At 40.0% G+C, this 23,919-nt stretch overlaps 2 protein-coding genes across 2 annotated transcripts; one reads left to right on the plus strand and one right to left on the minus strand.

The window, feature by feature from the left end:
- Positions 1-1,247: 1,247 nt before the first annotated feature.
- On the plus strand, positions 1,248-15,336 carry LOC103711492 (pre-mRNA-processing-splicing factor 8A). The gene is made up of 26 exons (XM_008797647.4): positions 1,248-1,770; positions 2,633-2,756; positions 2,853-2,945; positions 3,302-3,692; positions 4,107-4,596; positions 4,703-5,493; positions 5,652-5,737; positions 5,812-5,994; positions 6,547-6,861; positions 6,953-7,257; positions 7,338-7,792; positions 7,947-8,073; positions 8,826-9,067; positions 9,214-9,337; positions 9,426-9,615; positions 9,707-9,814; positions 11,318-11,571; positions 11,784-12,400; positions 12,491-12,597; positions 12,693-12,947; positions 13,037-13,510; positions 13,596-13,757; positions 13,830-14,027; positions 14,114-14,392; positions 14,562-14,804; positions 14,922-15,336. Exons 1-26 carry the CDS (start codon positions 1,484-1,486, stop codon positions 15,111-15,113), a joined length of 7,092 nt encoding a protein of 2,363 aa, XP_008795869.1. The 5' UTR covers positions 1,248-1,483; the 3' UTR covers positions 15,114-15,336.
- Positions 15,337-17,095: 1,759 nt separating this feature from the next.
- Positions 17,096-22,840, minus strand: LOC103711493 (PTI1-like tyrosine-protein kinase At3g15890). The gene is given in 5 exon segments (XM_008797648.3): positions 17,096-17,475; positions 17,477-18,082; positions 18,191-18,453; positions 22,283-22,433; positions 22,559-22,840. Coding segments are annotated over 5 exon segments (1,083 nt in total). The 5' UTR covers positions 22,603-22,840; the 3' UTR covers positions 17,096-17,456.
- Positions 22,841-23,919: the final 1,079 nt, after the last annotated feature.

Below are 23,919 nucleotides of genomic sequence, written 5' to 3' on the forward strand. Positions count from 1 at the left end.
GTTACGGGGCGTCGTGGGGCAGCGCTGGGTACGGTCATGGCAGGGCGTAGTGGAGCTCCGCTTTGTACGGTTGATACAGGAGATCGTGGGCAGCATCGGGTACAGCCGTTGCAGGGAGTAGTGGAGCAGGAGGCCGCGGCGTGCCTCTGGAGAATAGCCTGTCGTTATCAAAAGATCTCCGACTCGGGGTCGGAATGCTGGATCATAGGGCAGCCGACCCGGGGTCGGGCTGCGAAGCCGAGGAGGTCCGACTCGGGGTCGGAGTGCTGGATCATAGGGCAGCCGACCCGGGGTCGGGCTGCGGAGCCGAGGAGGTCCGACTCGGGGTCGGAGTGCTGGATCATAGGGCAGCCGACCCGGGGTCGGGCTGCGGAGCCGAGGAGGTCCGACTCGGGGTCGGAGTGCTGGATCATAGGGCAGCTGTAGCTTTCCTGGATACGCGTGCCGATCACGTGGGGCATGGCGGCTCAATTCCCCCATAACAACATGTTTAGCCTACTGGTTGATCCGGTAGGATTATGCAGGATTACTTACTGAGCCGTGTAGCTCACATCTGTTTATGCTTCGTTTTCTTTCAGATCCCCACCAGTGATCGCCATCAGATATGTTTTTATTTTGTTACAGAGCTTCGTTATTTTTGGAGAAGCTTATATACTTTTGTACATTTAAATAGCATAGAAGTTCTGTATTTTTGGTTTCAAACTTGAAGGTTGTACTGCAAAACTCTTAATATATATATAAGTTTGAATCCTTTTGGCTACCTGTTACCCCTGTATGAGGCTGCGTGCTACTGTGGGCGATAGTCGGCAATAGCACGGCCGTGTCACGGATCCGGATCCGGGGCGTGACACATATGGCTCTGATCCAATAAGAAATCATATCCTGTATATAGAATTCAACAAGATTATTGGAAATTTAATTTAGATACGTAAACCGATACCCTTATTTCGAAGCGGTGGTAAGCGTCACTACCTATAGTTTTTTCCTTTTTTTTAATCACGTGCATTGCACGTGCTATTCTGGCAGTCTACAGGGTTCTGGAGATCCCGCGGTTCGATCTGGGCCCGACCATCTGGTTCGTCACCGCCTCTCACTGGTTCTCCCGACTCGTGTCGTGTCGGCTCCCCTTGTCGGGCACCGCCATGCCCAGTACCGTTATCGCCGCCTCAGCGCTCAATAGACCGAATCGAAACGAGACCCGAACGAAATCGGCCCTGCTTATATGAATGTAGGGACTTCGGAATCCCTACCTCAATTTCCCCTTCGCACCCCCTCGCTGGCTTTTTCCCACGCTCTCCGCCATTCGCTTGGGGGCACTCGCTGCCCTACCCTCTGTCTCCCCCAATCCCTCGTTCCCACTTCCATTCCAAACCCTAAACCCTAGAGCAGCTCTTCCAAGGAAAAGGCAGAGAGAGCGCGCCAGATCTCATCTCCATCGACTTTCAATTGTAGTACAGAGGGAAAGAAGAGGAAGAAAAGAGAGATGTGGAATAGCGGAGCGTCGTCCTCGTCGTCTCAGATGCCGCCGCCGCCGCCGCCGCCGGTGGCGCCGCCCGGGACGACGGGAGGGACAGGCGTCCCCCCGCCGCCGGCAGTACAGCCCTCCTATAGCATACCGCCGTCCCCTGCGGAGCTGGAGGCACAGCTAGTGGAGAAGGCCAGGAAGTGGCACCAGCTCAACTCCAAGAGGTATGGGGACAAGAGGAAGTTCGGCTTTGTCGAGGCCCAGAAGGAGGACATGCCCCCCGAGCACGTCAGGAAGATCATCAGGTAGTCCTCCTCTTTTCTTTGTTCTCGTCTTCTTCTCTTCATCTTGCGTTTGCTTGATTTCTTGGTGTCTCTCATTTTATTGCAATACTTCGATGATGTGAGGCTGGGAGTGATTTGGATGAGAATGAGAACCTTTTTATGACAATAATCATGGATCGCCGCCATTAATAAAATTCTGTCAATTCTTAATCAATAATAAGTACGAGTACTTTTGATGCTTCTTCGATGAATTGCTTCGCTTCTCCTAATATGCTACTAATTTGGTGCCATTCGGTGACTCTCTGGCTTCAAGTTTTTCCCCCCAAAAATAATAAAAAAGGACCAGCATCTATGTCAAATCTCATTTACTTGATAGTGTATCCTCATGGAAGAATACATGGGGTATCTCTTCGGATAAGTATATGTATGGTAAAATTTGATTAAAAGGTCTAGATGTTCTCGAAATGAACATATATGCACGATGAATTTTCTTTAGGAGCTGGTTGTTGTTGTAAGGAATGATGGTAATCCAGTTAAACTGTACCTTGCCCAATTTAAGCATGTGAATGTGTTTCATAGCTACACGGAATGTGTAATGGGGAGGTTGCTTTGTTTCTGAGAAAGCTCTCATAATTTTTTCTTAATTCAACAAAAATTTGTTCCTTCTTACATGTATAACGTTCTTGAATGAACGTTTTCAGTTATTGGGATCCCTTAGCCATATTATTAGCTTTTCCTTCAGCTCTTGCGAACCAACTGTGGAATTTTTTGTATTCTGTTGAAGAAATGGTTATTTTTAGATGGTAAAGGATTGCTGCTTGCAAAGTTTGAAAAACGCTAACTAAAAAGTTGATGAATATTTGACCTTTATTCACTTGAACAGAGACCATGGAGACATGTCCTCCAAGAAATACCGTCATGACAAACGTGTCTACCTTGGGGCTCTGAAATTTGTTCCTCATGCAGTGTACAAGCTTCTTGAAAACATGCCTATGCCCTGGGAGCAGGTAATATCTGCACCCTATTGGAATGTTTTGCATGTATTGCTATTTACTGAAAATTTTCTATCTTGATTTTTCTCACGTAATCTTTTATGTGTTTAGGTTCGCAATGTGAAAATTTTGTATCACATAACTGGTGCAATCACATTCGTGAATGAGATCCCATGGGTGGTTGAACCCATATATTTAGCACAGGTATGCCTTTTCGAGTTGCTAAAAGTTATGTGTATTTTGAGTGACCTGGTCTGTGTATGGTTTTATGTGACTGATGGTTTCAGAAGAGGGTCAGATTGAGCTTTTGCATTAGTTGCAATTTGGCTCTAAAGCCAGTGCACTTGACTTTAAATATAAAGAAAAATAAGTAGTCATTGTGTAACTTGAAGGCTAGTCATGAATGCATTACAACCAGTAGACTTTATGGCCATAAGTTGTTGGCCAAATCTTGCTTCATAGAGAATGAGAAATAAACAATTTGTCGAAACAAAGTTTTATCATTTCAATTGTTTTTCTGTGCAAACTCCATGAATTTACTTTTCATTGCACTTGTACAGTGGGGTACAATGTGGATTATGATGCGAAGAGAGAAGAGAGATCGACGACACTTCAAAAGAATGCGTTTTCCTCCTTTTGATGATGAGGAACCTCCATTGGATTATGCCGACAATTTATTAGATGTGGATCCATTGGAGGCTATTCAACTGGAATTAGATGAAGAAGAAGATTCTGCTGTATATACATGGTTCTACGATCATAAACCTCTTGTAAAGACAAAGCTCATAAATGGTCCAAGTTATAGAAAGTGGCATCTTTCACTTCCAATCATGGCAACTCTTCATCGGCTTGCAGGACAGCTGCTCTCTGATTTGATTGATCGAAACTATTTTTACTTGTTTGATATGGAGTCGTTTTTCACTGCCAAAGCGCTGAATATGTGCATACCAGGTATGTTTCTCATTATATATACTTGAATTAAATCCTAGATAATTGGGATCTTGTTAGAACATCAATCACTCATTGAATTATATATACTTGAATTATATATACTTGAATTAAATCCTAGATAATTAATTGGGATCTTGTTAGAACATCAATCACTCATTGTGTCTTAGTAAAAAACTTTTTTTTTTATTTGAGAACAATTTTGTTTGTTCATCCTATAGGTTTATGTGCTGTTTTGAATTGGGCCCCTCAAAATACCATCATATACATATAGTGCAATATGGAAAGCTGGATGCTTAACATTATTTTAGTAGATAAAGCTTCCATAATTTCTTGTTGCATATGTTTCAAAATGAATGTGTTCATGGTTTGAATTTACTGAAAATTGTCTCCCCTTGCTTATTGTATCCATTGCAGGAGGCCCCAAGTTTGAGCCACTGTACCGTGATATGGAAAAAGGAGATGAGGATTGGAATGAATTTAATGACATTAATAAACTCATTATTCGCCAGCCGCTCAGAACAGAATACAGAATAGCATTTCCTCATCTATACAACAATAGGCCAAGGAAAGTGAAGCTTGGCATATATCATACTCCTATGATAATGTTTATTAAAGCTGAGGATCCTGATTTACCTGCATTCTACTATGATCCTCTGATTAACCCCATTACTTCCATCAACAAGGTTGACCGACGGGAGAAGAAAGTTTATGAAGAGGATGATGAGGATGATTTTTCTCTTCCAGATGGAGTTGAACCTCTACTGCAAAACACTCAACTATATACTGATACTACGGCTGCTGGTATCTCATTGTTGTTTGCACCACGTCCATTCAACACGAGATCTGGTCGTACTAGGCGAGCTGAAGATATACCTCTTGTATCAGAATGGTACAAGGAGCACTGGTATGCCTGATTTCTTGCTATTGTTCTGTTTCGTCCTTGTCTTGTTATGTTATTTTCTCCTTAAAAATATCTGCAGTTTGCTTATGTAATACTATCTCATTTGCAGCCCTCCATCATACCCAGTTAAAGTTCGTGTTAGTTATCAAAAGTTATTGAAGTGTTTTGTATTGAATGAGTTGCATCATCGACCTCCAAAGGCACAAAAAAAGAAACACTTGTTCCGATCACTCCAAGCAACTAAATTCTTTCAAACAACAGAATTGGATTGGGCAGAAGCGGGTTTACAAGTTTGTAAGCAAGGATACAATATGTTAAATCTGTTGATTCACAGAAAGAATCTTAATTATCTTCACCTTGATTATAATTTCAATTTGAAACCTGTAAAGACACTTACCACAAAGGAGCGGAAGAAGTCACGATTTGGAAATGCGTTTCATCTATGTCGTGAAATTTTGCGACTGACAAAGCTTGTTGTTGATGCCAACATTCAGTTCCGCCTGGGAAATGTCGACGCCTTTCAATTGGCTGATGGCTTGCAGTATATATTCGCTCATGTTGGACAGCTGACTGGTATGTACCGTTACAAGTACAGACTGATGCGGCAGATCAGAATGTGTAAAGACTTGAAGCACCTGATTTACTACCGATTCAATACTGGTCCTGTTGGGAAAGGTCCCGGCTGTGGATTTTGGGCCCCTATGTGGAGGGTGTGGTTGTTTTTCCTTCGTGGCATTGTGCCCTTGCTAGAAAGATGGTTGGGTAATTTGCTTGCACGCCAATTTGAGGGTCGCCATTCTAAAGGAGTTGCCAAGACTGTTACAAAGCAACGTGTTGAGAGTCACTTCGACTTGGAACTCCGAGCTGCTGTTATGCACGATGTTCTTGATGCAATGCCAGGCAAGTTCGTCATCTAAATGAATTTACTCTTGCTACATCTTGATTTGTGATCATGCTGATTTGCGATCTTGATGAAGAAGCCATTAGCTTCCTGGTTCAGAAGAATAATCCTGGATTTATGGAAATCCAAATCTGACATTAATATCCTGTTTATGCAGAGGGCATTAAGCAGAACAAGGCTAGGACTATCTTGCAACACCTAAGTGAGGCATGGCGTTGTTGGAAAGCCAACATACCATGGAAGGTACCTAAATTCCTACATTTTGATTCATAGTGGTTCTTGCTCCCTCTCTCGTACTCATGTATAGACTTTTCCAGGTTCCAGGACTTCCAGTACCTATTGAAAACATGATTCTTCGTTATGTGAAGTCCAAGGCAGATTGGTGGACCAATGTTGCTCACTACAATCGGGAGCGTATTAGAAGGGGTGCAACGGTCGATAAGACTGTTTGTAGAAAGAACCTAGGAAGGTTGACTCGCTTGTGGCTAAAAGCTGAGCAGGTATATAAAACTCATTCTTATAATTGATTAATATTCTAACTAGTTCTCTGAATTTATGCATGGGATCACTGCATAAATATTGGATTTTATGGAATGAAAGGCATGAACAAGCAGGCCCATGTTTTTCCTGCCTATAATTTCCATACAAGAAAGGAGAAGAGCGATTAACCTGTAAGGATCAGCTTTAACTGGAACAATTATTTTAAACAAATTAATCTACCGATGTCTATTTAGAAATTGCTATGTAGAAACAAGGAAAGTTCACAGATTTAGAAAATTTTTCCTGTCTTTTCTTTTCTTTTTTTTAGAAACAAAATAAGCTCCTCTTTTTCATTTAGGAAAGTCATATTTATAAATCTCCAAATGGAACCCTATTCGTGCCATGATTATCACCATTCTAACTTGTCTACTTACAGCCTTCATTATGCTCTTTCTCTTGTGTTTTCTTTGTCATTGAGTTGAGATGTTTCTGGTGCTCTTTTTCCTTCTTTTTTTAATGATCTTGTCAGGTGCTTGTCTAATTCCTTATCTTATTATATTTGTTATTTTTAGGAAAGGCAACACAATTACTTGAAAGATGGTCCATATGTCACCCCTGAAGAAGCGGTTGCTATCTACACTACAACAGTTCATTGGCTGGAGTCAAGGAAGTTTTCTCCTATACCATTTCCACCTTTATCATACAAACATGACACTAAACTTCTTATCCTGGCACTAGAAAGGCTGAAAGAGTCTTATAGCGTGGCAGTGAGATTAAATCAATTGCAAAGGGAAGAACTGGGTCTGATTGAACAAGCCTATGACAATCCACATGAGGCATTGTCAAGGATAAAGCGGCACCTGCTTACACAGCGTGCATTTAAAGAGGTAAACTATGTCATGCCAACTTTCATATATTTTTTCTTCAACTTTTGCTTTTAGAGGAATCAAAATGGAATTGAAATTTGTACCTTTACAGGTTGGCATTGAGTTCATGGATTTGTATAGTTACCTGATTCCTGTGTATGAAATTGAACCTCTGGAAAAAATTACGGATGCATATCTTGATCAGTATTTATGGTACGAAGGTGACAAGCGGCACCTTTTCCCTAATTGGGTCAAGCCCGCTGATTCTGAGCCACCTCCTCTTCTTGTCTATAAATGGTGTCAAGGTATAAACAACTTACAGGGCATATGGGACACAAGTGATGGACAGTGTGTTGTGATGCTGCAAACAAAGTTCGAGAAGTTCTTCGAGAAAATTGACTTGACCATGTTAAACAGGTAATTTTCTTTTGTGCATCTGTTGTGCATAATTCTTCTGGTGCAAAGTGCAAATGGCCAATTGACATTTCCTATTGCAGGCTTCTTCGTTTGGTTCTTGACCACAATATTGCCGATTATGTCACAGCTAAAAACAACGTAGTGTTGTCATACAAGGATATGAGTCACACAAACTCATATGGTCTCATTCGGGGTCTTCAATTTGCTTCATTTGTTGTGCAATATTATGGGCTTGTGTTAGATCTCTTGCTTCTTGGTTTAACTAGAGCCAGTGAAATAGCTGGTCCTCCTCAGATGCCCAATGAGTTCATTACTTACGCAGACACCAAAATTGAGACTAGGCATCCTATTCGGTTATATTCACGATACATTGACAGAGTACATATTTTGTTCCGCTTCACTCATGAAGAGGCACGAGATCTGATTCAGCGATATCTTACAGAGCATCCTGATCCAAACAATGAAAATATGGTTGGATATAATAATAAGAAATGTTGGCCAAGGGATGCAAGAATGAGATTGATGAAACATGATGGTAACTTTTTCACCATCTTCGTTCAATTTTAACACTCAGTATATTATCATTTTTCCTCTTTATTCAAGTGTCTGATGAAGATATTTTCTATCTTATATTGTATGATATGAGTGTTTTTAATGACTTTTTTGTTTTCTTTTTTATTGCATTGCAGTCAACCTTGGGCGAAGTGTTTTTTGGGATATGAGGAATCGATTACCTCGAAGTATCACAACGTTGGAGTGGGAAAACAGCTTTGTCTCTGTTTACAGCAAGGATAACCCCAATCTGCTATTCAGCATGTAAGCATATTGTTTAGTTGTTTTATTTTTAAAAATAATTTAGTTCATAAGATAGCCGAGATCAGAGGTCCTTCCACATATATTTTCACTATTATTTTTGAAAATAATTTAACATGAAAACATATATATTTTCACCTACATGGTTTCAATCTATAAGCTTTTAGAACTCTTCAGGCCTTAATATATGCAGCCATTTCAAGTTTACATCTGTTCTTTTGCAACTTTTTTTCTTTATAAAGATCTACCATTTTTGCTCTTTACTATAACCTCTTATTTGTCCTTTTAATATCTTAGCTCATACTTTTAATTCTTTAATAAACATAAGAAATGCTTTGTCTTGCCTTTGAGATAATGCCAATTTCTGGTTATCTTTATGTATTGAATACAGGTTTCAAACTGGCTAGCCACATTCTTTATTGAGCCTGAAATATTGCTAGTGATTTTTGTTTCACATGTTCTGTTTGTATCTGTAATTCTTTTACATATTATCATACAATGAAACATTTTCTTTACCATCTTTGAAGGGGCGTTTGAATTTGAAGGTTTTTTTCCGACAGTTCCAGTACCCCCCTCCCCCTCCCCCTCCCCTCTTTCTGTCTCTTTCTTTTCTTTTTCTCCACACCTATTGTTTCTGTTTTACCAAATCAGCTTGCTTCATGCACATTCTTTGATTAATTTTTCTTTCCACTGACGCTTATATTAACATGGCTATCTTCATTTCCTCCACTTCTGTAAACTGTATTTGATTGCAGGTGTGGATTTGAGGTTCGCATATTGCCAAAGATAAGAATGACTCAAGAGGCATTTAGCAACACAAAAGATGGAGTTTGGAACTTGCAGAATGAGCAGACCAAAGAGAGAACAGCAATAGCTTTCTTACGTGTTGATGATGAACATATGAAGGTGTTTGAGAATCGTGTGAGGCAGATTCTTATGTCATCCGGATCAACAACATTTACTAAGATAGTCAACAAATGGAATACTGCTCTTATTGGTAACATAGAACTGATACTATCAATTTGATATTTCTTGGACTTAAATAATAGTCTATTTATGCTTGCTATTGAAATTAACTGTCTTGTCTGGCTGGTCTTATGACATATTATGCTTGCTATTGAAATTAACTGTCTTGTCTGGCAGGTCTTATGACATATTTTCGTGAAGCAACTGTGCACACACAGGAGCTATTAGATCTGCTGGTCAAGTGTGAAAATAAGATCCAAACTCGTATCAAGATTGGACTGAATTCAAAGATGCCTAGCAGGTTTTTTTTTGTCACTTCAAAATCATTTCTCAGTTCTGATGATTTTGCATTTGAATCTTTTGAGTCTGAATTATTTTTTGCTTGATAGGTTTCCTCCTGTCATTTTTTACACACCGAAAGAAATAGGAGGCCTTGGTATGTTGTCAATGGGTCACATTTTGATCCCACAAAGTGATCTAAGGTACAGCCAACAAACGGATGTTGGGGTTACACATTTCCGTAGTGGTATGAGTCATGAGGAGGATCAGCTTATTCCAAACCTTTACCGCTACATACAGGTTGATAAAAACAGATTCTTTTGTTTTTTTTTTTTTTGTGGTGGACCCGCTATCGTTTTCTAATCATATTGCCCTCCGTTCAAATTGCCAGCCTTGGGAGAGCGAATTCATCGATTCACAGCGTGTTTGGGCTGAATATGCTTTAAAGAGGCAGGAAGCGCAATCACAAAATAGACGATTAACCCTTGAGGATCTTGAGGTGTGCTTTTGACTGCCCAAGTTTTTTCTTTGGTTTAATCTTGGTACTTTGTTTTCAGTGTGGCTGTATTTTGTTGCTTCGTTATGTGATATATTGCCTAAAACTTTTGACCTGGAATGTGACTACTTTGAAGCCATGGTTTACAAGCTGGTTATATGGTAGATTTCAAGGACTATGTGCAGGACACAGCAAAAATAGGGTTTTTTCCATGTTTTGGACTTGACATGACAGGGACAACGCACATGGGCCATGGTGGTGACATGGCTTCCCGTATCCCCTAGCCTAGGAAGGGAAAAGAAAATGAAAAATGAGAGAAAGAGAGACCTGAGGTGAGGAAGAGAGAGCATAGATGAGAGTAGGTGCGCGTGCATGTGAGTGGCAGAGAAAAGACAGAAAAGGGTATGTGTTTCTTCTCTGTTTCTGAGGCTTCTTAGTAGATCTGCTCTCCATTCTAGTCTGGGGTTGGGGAGGATGGTAGTTATCCATCATATGCAACCTTTTTTTTTTTGTGTGTTTTTGGGGCGGTAAGCTAAGGTTCTGTGGGAGACTGGAAATTGCAGATAGGGGGAGAGATAAAAGAGAGGGCAATAAAATAGAGGCACCCCCAAACCTTCTCTGCACGTCGGGGAGAAAAAAAAAAATCCTTCCATGGGGGAACCTGCTACTAAGATAGTTGAGTAAATGTGGGGCATGGGCTCTTTAAAAAAGAAACATGAGTTATTGGCCTAAATGAAGTTACTGCTCAGAGTTATAATACATATACATTACAAATATTTTCAAGTTCAAATAAATTAAAATACCAATATATATATATATATATATATATATATATATATATATATATATATATATATATCACTGACTTTGTGTAACCGTGGTCTTAGGCAATGGTGTATTTTTTTATAGTTTTGGCTCAACTACACTATGTTATTGTCATAAATAATGCCATATAATTAGTATTTATTTTCTTATGACCTCTGGGTACTTATTGTAAAAGTAATAAATGATAGTCTGGTACCGCAATGTTTCATAATTTTAATAGTTCTAAATAATGCTACTCATATAAATGCAGTAAGTTAATTTGAAGTAAAGAATGACATTGCTTGCATATAAAGAGTCATTGCAGTCTATTGCCACTCTTGTTACAGCTAGCAATGGCTGTTATGACAAAATTAGTATTTTCATTTGACATTTTCTTGTTTGCTTTATTGTGGCATCCCCCCCCCCCCCCCCCCTCTCTCTCTCTCTCTCTCTCTCTCTCTCTCTCTCTATATATATATATATATATATATATATATATATATATGTCTGTCTATTTATTTGTCTATTTGTCTGCCTTCTCTTTTTCTTTCAGAGGGTATTCTTTGGCAGGGGCATATGCATGTGGGATGTTGCCCAGAATATGCCAGGAAAACTAAGGCTTAACATCGTTGTAGTGGGGAATTGTGTACACTCTGTTGCTAAATGGACCACTAACACTTGGCACTGTCCTACATTTAACAGGATTCCTGGGATAGGGGGATACCTCGGATCAACACCCTTTTCCAAAAAGATCGTCATACTCTGGCATATGACAAAGGGTGGAGAGTACGAACTGATTTTAAGCAATATCAAGTCTTGAAGCAAAATCCATTTTGGTGGACCCACCAGCGACATGATGGCAAACTTTGGAACTTGAATAATTATCGGACTGATGTCATCCAAGCACTTGGGGGAGTCGAGGGTATTCTGGAACACACCTTATTTAAAGGGACATAGTAAGTTCCGAAACGTACTCTTTTTTCATATCATGTATTGATGATATATTAGCAAGCTTTATTTTTTTCCATACTAGTATTGTGCCTGTTGTCAGTTATACGGGTGTTCGAGTACCACCACGTATCCTGATAACTCTTGATCTGACATTGTTGGACTATATGCCTGTGGCCTTAACAAATTTTGATCCTTAACTTTGGGTCATGTTTTCCAGTTTTCCAACTTGGGAAGGTCTCTTTTGGGAGAAGGCATCAGGATTTGAGGAGTCTATGAAATATAAGAAGCTTACAAATGCACAACGGTCTGGGCTGAATCAAATCCCAAACCGAAGGTTCACTTTGTGGTGGTCTCCTACCATAAATCGTGCAAATGTGTATGTAGGCTTCCAGGTGCAACTTGATCTCACGGGAATATTCATGCATGGAAAGATACCCACATTGAAGATATCTTTAATTCAGATATTTCGTGCTCATCTTTGGCAAAAGGTTCATGAGAGTGTTGTTATGGATCTCTGCCAAGTTCTGGATCAGGAGTTGGATGCATTAGAAATTGAAACTGTACAAAAAGAGACCATACACCCAAGGAAGAGTTACAAGATGAACAGTTCTTGTGCTGATATTCTTCTTTTTGCTGCACATAGATGGCCAATGTCCAAACCAAGCCTAGTTGCTGAGTCCAAAGATGTGTTTGATCAGAAAGCAAGCAATAAATACTGGATAGATGTGCAACTTCGTTGGGGAGACTATGATTCACATGATATAGAACGTTACACAAGGGCCAAATTTATGGATTACACAACTGACAACATGTCCATATATCCATCTCCCACTGGTATGTTTCTTTTATTTTTTTTTCATCAGTTGATTCAATGATTATTATATTTGGAAATTCTGGGTAAATGATATTTTGTTTCTTTGACAGGTGTGATGATTGGACTTGATTTAGCATATAATCTGCACTCCGCCTTTGGCAATTGGTTCCCTGGTTCAAAGCCTTTGTTGGCTCAAGCAATGAACAAAATCATGAAGGTATCTCTCTACAGGGTTTTGAATTTAGTGCTAATTTTCCTGAATGTCTTTCTCTCGTTATTTTCTGTTGCTCACGATTTTATGTCCATGTGCAGTCAAATCCAGCATTATATGTTTTGAGGGAGCGAATAAGGAAGGGTCTACAACTGTATTCATCCGAACCTACTGAACCATATCTTTCATCTCAAAACTATGGGGAGATCTTCAGCAACCAAATCATATGGTTTGTTGATGACACAAATGTATATCGAGTTACAATCCATAAAACTTTCGAGGGAAATCTCACTACAAAACCCATCAATGGTGCCATTTTTATTTTCAACCCAAGGACAGGGCAGCTGTTTCTGAAGGTTCCAACTCATTTTTTTACTAAATCATTAGTTTTAACCTTTCTGACTCCATATACTGTGGCATGACATGAATCGGTGGTATCTTGCAGGTGATCCACACCAGTGTGTGGGCAGGGCAAAAGCGTCTTGGTCAGTTGGCAAAATGGAAAACGGCAGAGGAAGTGGCTGCTCTTGTGCGGTCACTGCCAGTCGAAGAGCAGCCAAAGCAAATTATTGTGACCCGCAAAGGGATGCTGGATCCTTTGGAGGTCCATTTGCTTGATTTCCCCAACATAGTGATCAAGGGCAGCGAGCTGCAGTTGCCCTTCCAGGCTTGCTTGAAAATTGAGAAGTTTGGTGATTTGATTCTGAAGGCCACTGAACCTCAGATGGTTCTTTTCAATATTTATGATGATTGGTTGAAAAGTATTTCATCATACACCGCTTTTTCTCGTCTTATATTGATCCTACGGGCACTCCATGTGAACAATGAGAAGGCAAAGATGTTACTGAAGCCTGACAAAACAATTATCACTGAACCGCACCACATCTGGCCCACACTTACAGATGATCAGTGGATGAAGGTATGTAACAAAAACATGCAAAACCTATGATTTTATATTCTCATTGATTATAAACTGTGGATTGCTGATAGGAAATTTGATTCAGGTGGAAGTTGCACTGAGAGATCTCATACTTTCTGACTACGCCAAGAAGAACAATGTGAACACTTCTGCACTAACACAGTCTGAAATTCGTGATATAATTCTTGGTGCTGAGATAACTCCACCCTCACAGCAGAGACAACAGATTGCTGAAATTGAAAAACAGGTGATATATTTGGGTAGGTGGGATTTGAGATGTCTTTTCTAGTTCTTGCTGACTTATGCCTTCTGTCTACAGGCCAAAGAAGCGAGTCAATTGACTGCAGTTACAACGAGGACAACAAATGTGCATGGAGATGAACTTATAGTCACCACAACCAGTCCCTATGAACAAGCAGCATTTGGTTCTAAAACTGACTGGCGTGTTAGGGCTATATCAGCAACAAATCTTTATCTTCGCGTTAATCATATTTATGTAAACTCAGATGACATTAAGGTACCAGTTGGTCCCTTTTCTCTTCACTCTTCTGAAGTTACAATGTCAACAATAGGTGACAACGGATTTTATTTTCTGATGAACAGGAGACTGGATACACTTACATCATGCCTAAAAACATATTAAAGAAGTTCATCTGCATAGCAGATTTACGAACACAGATTGCAGGATATCTATACGGGTTAAGCCCCCAAGATAATCCACAAGTGAAAGAGATCCGTTGCATAGTCATGCCACCACAATGGGGGACTCATCAGCAGGTTCATCTCCCATCAGCTCTTCCTGAGCACGACTTCTTGAATGATCTAGAGCCGTTGGGATGGATGCATACTCAGCCCAACGAGCTTCCCCAACTCTCTCCTCAGGTTAGTTTTTAAATGGTTTGATTGCCTAAAATTATTCTGTTTTCCTCAGCAATGCATGACTAAAATGATCACTTAATTGTCCAGTTGTGTGATGTCAGTAAAATGATGGTAATTGATGTCAGTTATTCAAATGTTGTTCTTATAAGCTTATATGATTGTTTTGCTGCAGGATGTTACATCTCATGCTCGAATTCTAGAGAATAGTAAACAATGGGATGGCGAGAAGTGCATCATTTTGACGTGTAGCTTCACTCCAGGATCTTGCTCGTTGACAGCGTATAAACTCACGCCATCGGGTTATGAATGGGGCCGTGTCAACAAGGACACTGGAAGCAATCCACATGGCTACCTGCCAACACATTATGAAAAGGTGCAGATGCTTCTCAGCGACCGCTTCTTGGGATTCTACATGGTAATATACATTTACCGATATCCAATTCAACTTGAATGAAGATGAGATTGCTTTGATGAGAGCACAATTACCTAAAAGAGTAGATGCTGAATGAGCCTTTCTTGGTTTGCTTTTCAGGTTCCAGATAATGGCCCTTGGAATTACAACTTCATGGGGGTAAAGCACACAGTGAGTATGCGATATGGCACAAAGCTTGGAACACCTCGAGACTACTACCATGAAGACCATAGGCCGACACATTTTCTCGAGTTCAGTAATTTGGAAGAGGGGGACACTACAGAGGCTGACAGAGAGGATACCTTTACGTAGATGGTTTTGGGGTTCTAGCATTTCCTTTTTCTACGTATGCCTCTGGAACAACACATTAACCTATGCATGTGATGATGCATGCTTGTATGTTTTGTGTTTGATGTTGGATTCTATATTTCTACCATGTACTTGACTGCTGTATATAGAAACTATCCAGTGGCAAACTGTACTTTTCAATTTAAGCAGTATAACTAGTGGTCTAATTTTGGCTACGTTGGACTGACTTGAGGAGGCTGCATTCTGGGTTCATGTTTGTTGAGAGGGTTAATCTGGTCTCTTTTTCGCTGCTACGGTAAGCATATACCGCGGAACTTTCTAACGAGACCTTAGAATCTTATAAAAAAGAAAGGGTGAATCGGCTGGTGCTTCAATGTACCCCGGGAATATGATTTGGTCCTCGGAAGGGCTAAGTAGATGGTCGGGTGTCTGATTTTGCAACTTCCATTGAATGCGGTTTGAGGTGGTTTTCATATCAAAATCTCACCGTTATCTTGGGCTTGGTAAACTTCATGTGATAAGATGGTTGGTCTTTGGAAAGCTTGTAGCCTTGTAGGATGGGTTTATAGGTAACAGTTGTGATCGTATTTGCTGCTGCTGCCGTTTTGAAGGGCGTTTTTGAGTTAATGCTAAGGTTAACATCCTGTCCAATGGCCGTTGCTGCTTCATGTCCTTGGAACTCTAAGCGACATAAAAATTAGCGATGAACACTGAGGTCAACTGGTAATATTGCGACAGCATATGAACCAGCTAGTTATGTTCTTCTTTGTGTGTAAAGCAATCACATCAATGAGCGCTATCATTTTTAATTATGAACATATGGTTGCAAAGATTAGTTGGACACTGATTAGAGTAGCAGCATTGCTTGGAATACGAGAGGGATTCTTCTAACTTTAAGTGATCGGTCATGTGGCTTGTTCGATCAATCGTCTCTCACTCGCACCCAACGGAAAATTCACCTAGAGTTTGTCTCCTATTCAGTGATTGGGAGTCCGATCTCTTAATAAGACTCTTTTCTATTTAGAAAAGAAGTTTACTAGGATTTTCTGCGAGCCTCTTGCCAATCCATGTGGGATCATTGCATGCACCGAACTCCTCATGTCGGATGCCGATTCATTTAGCTGCACAGCCAATCTTTCAACAGTGGCTTTCAGATTTTCTTGAGCTGATCCCTTAACCAAGTTTTCAAATCTGAATTATCCAAACAATTGCTTATTTGACCGAAAAAGCTAGTGTTGAGATTCATGATCAAATCATAATCTTATTAGAATTTCTTTTTAGTTGGTCCTTATTTGGTAGCCACACACTTCGTTACTTGGGTTAGATTCCTGAAAGCCCCATGACTACGTCATAACTACGCTTTGACATAGTTATGACTACGTCATAACTACGCTTTCCTAAGGAGACATGGCTCTCTTCCTATTATAAAACCAAGCGAGGTAAAAAACCTGTGCGCCAAAAAGAGAGGCTGCCGTCATGTCCTATTTGGAAGAAGTTTTACGAGATCAAGCGCCGGGGTGTGATATGGTCAACCACTTCATCTCCTGGGACAGTGACATACGGCTCTAATACTTCAACATGTTATCTTATATTAGAATTCTTGTCCTATAAACAGCGGTAGCAAGTTATAGCAAGGGTTCATTTGTATGAGTCTTTCGGTATTGGTCCGGAAAGTAGGAAAAGTTTTTCTTTCAGTATTGTTTTAGATTCTGGATCAGTATATTTGATCTACACTAAGTAACATACCATTCTACAACTAGCCAGACTATTAAGTCTCTCATACTGATACTCGGCTTCTATCTGGCCCTCAAAATAAATCAATAAATCAATCAATCAATCTTGAACCAAAAAGGGAAGACAAGTTATCTTCCAAATTTATTTAAATTCAGGAGTATGATATAAAAGGCGGGAACAACTAACCCTGACATCTCAAGCAGCCTATCAACCATACCAGGAAGTCTGAATCTGCTCTTATTACAGAGAACTTAGCAAGTCCATGTTTCAAATTGCCCCGCAGGAACAGAATTCAGGTGTAGGACACAGCCACAAATCCACTCACCTATGCATCTTTGGATACTGTTTAATAGAAAATTACAAGAGTAAACCCAAGCAGAAACCATTCACCTCCATACTGTGCCCACAAAATGTTTATACAAACCAAATCCCACAATAATATCACAATTTTTGCAGTAACTTTCAACCAAAACAACCAAAAGCCACCAAAAAAAAAGAAAAAAAGAAAACCTGATCAAACATCCCTCTTTCAAGCTGGACATTAATGATTGACAGAAGCCATAAAAAAGAAAACCTGTCACATGCCACTGTCTCAGTTATAGAATCTGCTTCCTATATGATATCAGCCTTTTGAATCCTTCTCCGAAATGCAATCAGAACTGTCTTCCGGACCAGACAATCCTTGATAATTCCCAGCGAGATGTGGCCTGAATAATTCATCATTTTCCAGGCTCAATAGCTTCTCCTTGGACTCTCCTTTGAGAAAGTCCACCACCTCAAGCATTGTTGGTCTTTTCTCAGGCATATTTTGAGCACAAACAAGTGCAACAAGAACCACCCTCCTTAACTCTGCCTCGACAAAGTTCCCATTGAGTTTCGGATCTGCCACTTCTTTTAATCTCCCCTCTCGAGCCAGTGGAAGTGCCCAATCTGTAATGGTTCGCTTCACCGTGGGGCTCAACTTCTCTATGGGCTTCTTTCCGCTGGCAAGCTCTAATAGAAGTATTCCCAAGCTGTAGACGTCGCAGCTCTCCGAGGCTTTCCCTAGCATCGCATATTCAGGTGCAAGATAGCCAAGAGTGCCCTTCACCCTTGTGGTAACATGAGTTGCACCATCTGGAATGAGCTTTGCAAATCCAAAATCAGCAACCCGTGCATGGAAATCTGAATCTAATAGGACGTTACTTGCTTTGATATCTCTGTGGATGATATGTGGTGTTGCATGGTGGTGAAGATAGCTGTGGAATCAGAAACAGTCAAATGCATGATGACATTATATCCCAGATGTTAGATATATACAATGCTATAAAAGAATGCTTGTCAAGAATCAAGATTCATGGACTTACGCAATCCCCTCAGCTGATTCTATGGCAATACTCATTCGCCTACCCCAGTCAAGAAGGCATTCTGCTGAATGCTGCCCATGAAGATGTGAGAGCAAACTTAAATTGGGCATATAGTCATAGACTATGAGACGTTCCTGCCCTTCAGCACAGTAACCACGTAAACTCAGCAGATTTTTATGCCTCACTCTTGCCAATATCTCAACCTCAACAGCAAATTCCATCTCAGCTCTGTTGCTCCAAACTCTTAACCTTTTAACAGCAATCTACATGACATGTGACACATTGGCACCTTAAATGGCATATCATGGTGTTTAACAGCAGCACCAGTGGAAACCAAATTACAAACGTATTACAAAAGTATTATGGCATCACATATTAGCATTTGTGGAAATTAAATTAAAAAAGATTACAATGAATAATATTGTAATAGGAGCTGAAAGCTCATAAGTGAACTATCATGCTTGGTATAAGAAATTTGGGTTCAATGTTTAACCCACATGAAAAATGCTTGTGCGTTCACTTTTAAACTGATTTTGAGAATAGGCCATGCACCATCATGATTTGGAATTTGGTTGACTAATGTTCTCACCCAAACATAATTTCTATTAAACATAATTACATAGAAAAAAATATCTTGAATTATAGTATGTCTAAAAGTGTTAGCAACATGTAATTAATTCAGCTCTATTTTGCGTTGGAATTTGTACTATCTTATCAGCTCGTACATTTGCATACAAATTATCTTCATGTCTTTCCCCGAACATTTTTTCACTCACTTTCCGTCAAATGATGATTCGCTCAACGTCGTTTTTCAGGTTGGTTTAAAGCATAAATGGGTAATCTGTGCTTTAGTCCAACTCTCAACATGTAAGTGCCTTACAGCTTATGCTCATTCATGTCCACTTCTGAGTTCTGACTTCCACAGCTGATAATCTAACATTTCTTTTATCTTTTATTGTTAGATTTGTCATCTTCCCATTCTGCTCCTCCAGATTCTGTCATCTTTCCATGAGTTCCCATTACCTATGTGAACATCTGGAGACCAACTAGTCATGTGTTTTGAATGTTTCTCATGTGGCTTTTGATTTGTCATTTCTTCATTGAATAACGGCCTTGAGTCTTTGACTCCTACCTCTAAGCATCATTATTCCATCTCTCAGCTTATACACTCTAATGTTGTTGTCATTCTACACTTCATCAATATCTCTAGTCTCCAGATATGAAAAGTTACAAAAATACCAACTAACAAACATAACACAAGTTGTTTACAATTCTTAATAGTAGGTGGCATTGACTGTGGATAATAGTTCTCTCCAACAGAACCCATTTTATATTGCTCCTCTCCTAAACCATAAGATCACTATTTCATGGAAATAGGTGCACAATATCATAGACTCCTAAAATTGTTTGGTCAGGCATTAGAAAGCCCAAATGATGGACTGTGGCTTCATATTTAGACCTTCGCTCCAGTTTTTAAGTTGAACAGTATTTGGTTGCCGTGATTCATCGCTAGCCTCTACACCAACTTGATGTAGATATGCATTTCTTCAAGGAGATAATGCAGAGCAAGGACTCCGTCCATGTCATGTTTCCCAGTATGGAGAAATTGAAAGCTAAAAAGTTTCATAAGAACAAAAAGGTGCCAAAATAATGGACTTTAGGTACACAAAGGGATCCAAGTGAACAAACCACATGAAATCCATCCAATGCTAGCACTAGATGTCAAAAACATAATCTGTAAGCATTTCCAAATAAAAATTTTGCAGCACTTTTCTTGGTCCTCAACACAGGCTGACTATTAAGACAACATCCAAAAGAAAGTTTTGTCAAGTTCATCCAATTCAGCATCAAAAGATCTTTCCAGTTCATCAAAATCACATCAATCAAAGTCCAGGTGAGGGACATGCTGAAATTCTGACATGTGGATCTGAATTATGGAATACTTAATATGTATTCCTCATATAGTTGATAATTTAAAATCAACTTGGGGTCAGATAAGGAGTTAAACTTGAAATTTTGATCCTACGTGTCAATAGAAGAACTGTTCTATCAGCTAACTCGAGCTCAGCTCGAATAGAAAACAAGTTGTACTAAAGTTAGGCTTGGCTTGACTCGTGTTTCAGTTGTTCTCACCCCTGCTTCCATTTCTACTAGATAGACCCTGCACTTGCACCGATCTTGGTATCAAACTTCCACTTAAAACTCTATTTTCTTTTGCTTAGTGCTCTCTGTCTTCATCAGCGCCTGCTTTTGCTTACACCAGCTCTGAAATTCTACCAGGGTATATGAACCTAAAGACATGCTTGTACCAAGCAATCATAATGGGGAGCCCTTATATTCAACCTCCTTCTAACCTCTCTTACACATGTTCTATCTTGTATGACGAGTATTATTTGGCATTCGCTAGTGAAAAAGCAATTTTGAGAACTTACCACGAAGGCTCTTAGGCCCCTCCACTACTTTTTGGACATGGAATTTGCCGATAGTTAATATTAGTACATCAGTAATGACATCTCTTGTCCTTGTAGTCCATTGAATTTAGGCCATGCCATCCGTCTACAAATAAGTTCTTATTATCAACAGTCAGTTTCTGTATTAAATTATATTGACAATCATTTGACCCATACATCTATACCATATATAATGCAAAGGGCTATTGCATCCAGGTATGCATGGCTGCAGTAGTGAAATCACATGCTTGGCATGTGCCTTGACAACATGCTGCTGTGCAAGATCAGATGTGGAGTCTTTTGCAATGTCTAGTCTACCAATACAAGACAAACTCCTTGGCCTGGACGATCACTCCATGCATCTCTGCTCTTGCAACTGCTACAACTATTCCCATCTTTAATACATATAGCTCACTTAAGTGTTTAGTTCAAAAGGAGAGATAGTTTAAAAAAAAATGGAAGTGTCGGTACCGGTCGGTACCGGGTGTACCGTATCCGTACCGATAGGTATCGGTATCGGTACGCCAATGTCGATACGCCTGGCATACCGCATACCGTACTGTACCGACACTTGGTATGCCTATACTAGTGCGGCACCGGTACAGGGTTCGGTACCGGTACGACGAACCTTGTTTACAGCAATAGTAATTATTAAAACAAAATTAATTTATGTGCACATGTTTCTCACATTAAATGATGTAAAGCAAAGCATAATATTTCAAGAACAACTTCAAAATATAGTGATAGGTGGAAAAGCCTATCATACAATAATAAAGATGTCCTCAAGTTGCTACAGTATGAAGTGGCATTGAACCAACACCATTAGAATTTACCTGAGCCATCCCCATATAAATTGGAATCAAGGATAAGACCATAAAATATATAGCATTTTCTTATAGAAGTATTTGAGTGAATGATGAAGAGTGAGTGATAATGAGAATTTGGACAGACTGTACTATTGTTCCCAGGGAAAAAACAGGAACCAGTTTTTCAAGCTCAGCATACCATATTTTCAATCAATAATTTTTCAATCCAAGATGTGTGCCAATAGAATGCACTAGGAACTTTTTTGGTACTGTCCTCAACACTTACTCTATAACACTTTTCTGGTTTTGTTAGCTTGTAAAATTATATTAACCATTTTTCAAAAATAAAAAAAAATATGAAACATATCTTTAGTTTGTCTTGATCGCATGCATTTCATAGCTGTTGATTACTTCCACGATATTTTCTGATTTATGAAGCTTCAAGATTGCATTTTCTTGTCAGCCATCAGCACAGACAAGATTCCTGAGGTAGCTCAACTCATCAACAGAAGTATATCAAGTCCAAGGGCGAAAAGAGTTTCCCTAAATTCAAACAATGGAAACATTTTCAAACCTAATGGGCTGCTTTTATGTCATCTTTTCAATTCCAATATTTTCGAACAATACTGATAATACCATCTTTCTCTTTCTCTATCAGAAGATTAAAATTTTTAGTTTTTTCTGATGTTCAGTTCGATTACCAATTATCTTGCCCTACAAATTGAGTATCCATCCGGACGAGGAAAAGAGAAAAGTAAGAATAAAAAAAACGTATGATCCAAAATCTAATCTATCAAAATTCAAAAGAGATCGAGAGATCCAAGATGTCATGGCACCTGAGATCCATCCCAGAGCTGGCCCCAGTAGACGCTGCCAAAGCCCCCTTCCCCCAGCTTGTTGTCGTAATTAAAGTTGTTTGTCGCTGACTGCAGTTCCTTGAGAGAAAAAATCCTCCACGTTGCTGACCCCTTCTTCCCCTTCTCCCTCCTGACATAAAAAAAGCCGCCTTTATGTCATCAGCCAATCTATAACCCCAAAAGTTCAATCTTTAACCATTCCCTCTCTTCCTTTCCCCCTTCCCCCTCCCCCAAAAAATAAAACCAGAGACATACCCATTCGAAGCCTTTCCGCAGCAAAAAAAGGAGCGGAACGTCATCCTCCGCCCACCAAGAAATCCTCCAACCCAAATTCCTCTCAGTTCCTTCTCTTCTCCGATCCTTCTTATCTCGCTAGCAAGAGAACGACAGAGTGGACTTCAACGGAATCTCCACCTTGTCCGCCATTTCGGCCATGAACATGGCATAGAGATGAGAGAAGACAGATTTAGAAAGAGAGGAGATATTATTTTTTAGAGAGAGAGAGAGAGAGGGAGTCAAGCAGAATCCTTTACGGCGACGGCTCCCTTTCCATTTCAAAACCAAACGGGGACGGTCTGTGGGTCTGGTCGCTCGCGAGAGAACTTTAGGAGATACGAGAGCATGCTACCTGGCTCGATGTGATTGGTGCATCGGCAGCAGCAGTAACGGATACTTGTTCATTGGGGGCGACGTCACATCGTTTGGTGAGAGCAGCTGGTCCGGAAGTAAGTTGGGATTGGCCGAGCGCCTTGCATCCCATTCCCAATGTCGGACCCTTAGTGAGCTGCGGATCTACTTCTAGATTCGATTTCGGTCAGGTTAGGTACCTGCGCCGCTCCCCAACATCTTTTTAAGGTGCCGCCTCGCAATTATTTTGTCCCAAACGGTTGCAAGAACGAGCAAAGGGAAGAACATCGAGCTTGCCTCCATGCATCCGTTCCTCAAGCACTGTGTCATACTGTCATAGTAGATTTTGTAAGGAAAAAGAATATTTAATTATTGATTTTGTAAGAATCCAAGATTGTTGCTGGATCTATATGCATTAGAATCATGTGTGCTTTCAAGTCTTGCATTTTATAGTCAACGCACTTAATGAATTAAGGATTGACTACTCGACTTCCACGCAGTTCTGGGACCAGGAAACAACAAGGGCAGCGTGATTTTAAAATTGCGCCCCTTTCTCCGAGGGGGCGATGCTGCGCTGGGGGCGGGGCACGTGTTTGCGTTCCTCGTTGACAAAGGGAGGCTCTACTATGATAGGTGAGAATAATCACAGCTGTTTCTTTGTTTTGTTTTATTTTTTATTTTTTATTTTTTTGGCTCGTAAGGCGAATTAATCGTACATGCGCACTTAGCAATGAGAATGAGTCCGTTCAGAAAAAAAAATCAAAAAATAAAACATCACAAACAAAAACATTGTCCTAGTTGATCCACAAAATACTATTAGAGCGCCGTATAAACATGAGTGGCGTAGAAATAGGACGACAAATGAATTAGGCGCTGACTCCAAGACTAATACGATAGGCTTTGAGTCATCAGTTTTAGCACCTAGACGAGAGGAAAATAGGATAGGTTAGCATATATAAAGTGAGATTGAAGCAAGAAGATCTCTTCCT

This window comes from Phoenix dactylifera, chromosome 1 (assembly GCF_009389715.1).
Source record: "Phoenix dactylifera cultivar Barhee BC4 chromosome 1, palm_55x_up_171113_PBpolish2nd_filt_p, whole genome shotgun sequence".
Lineage (NCBI taxonomy): Eukaryota > Viridiplantae > Streptophyta > Magnoliopsida > Arecales > Arecaceae > Phoenix > Phoenix dactylifera.

Bases quoted from the DNA above. Each gene is read 5' to 3' on its own strand.
- LOC103711492 (XM_008797647.4), top strand. From the start codon at position 1,484: ATGTGGAATAGCGGAGCGTCGTCCTCGTCGTCTCAGATGCCGCCGCCG. The intron at 1,771-2,632 runs GTAGTCCTCCTC...TCACTTGAACAG, and splicing joins CACGTCAGGAAGATCATCAG to AGACCATGGAGACATGTCCT. The intron at 4,597-4,702 runs GTATGCCTGATT...TCTCATTTGCAG, and splicing joins GAATGGTACAAGGAGCACTG to CCCTCCATCATACCCAGTTA.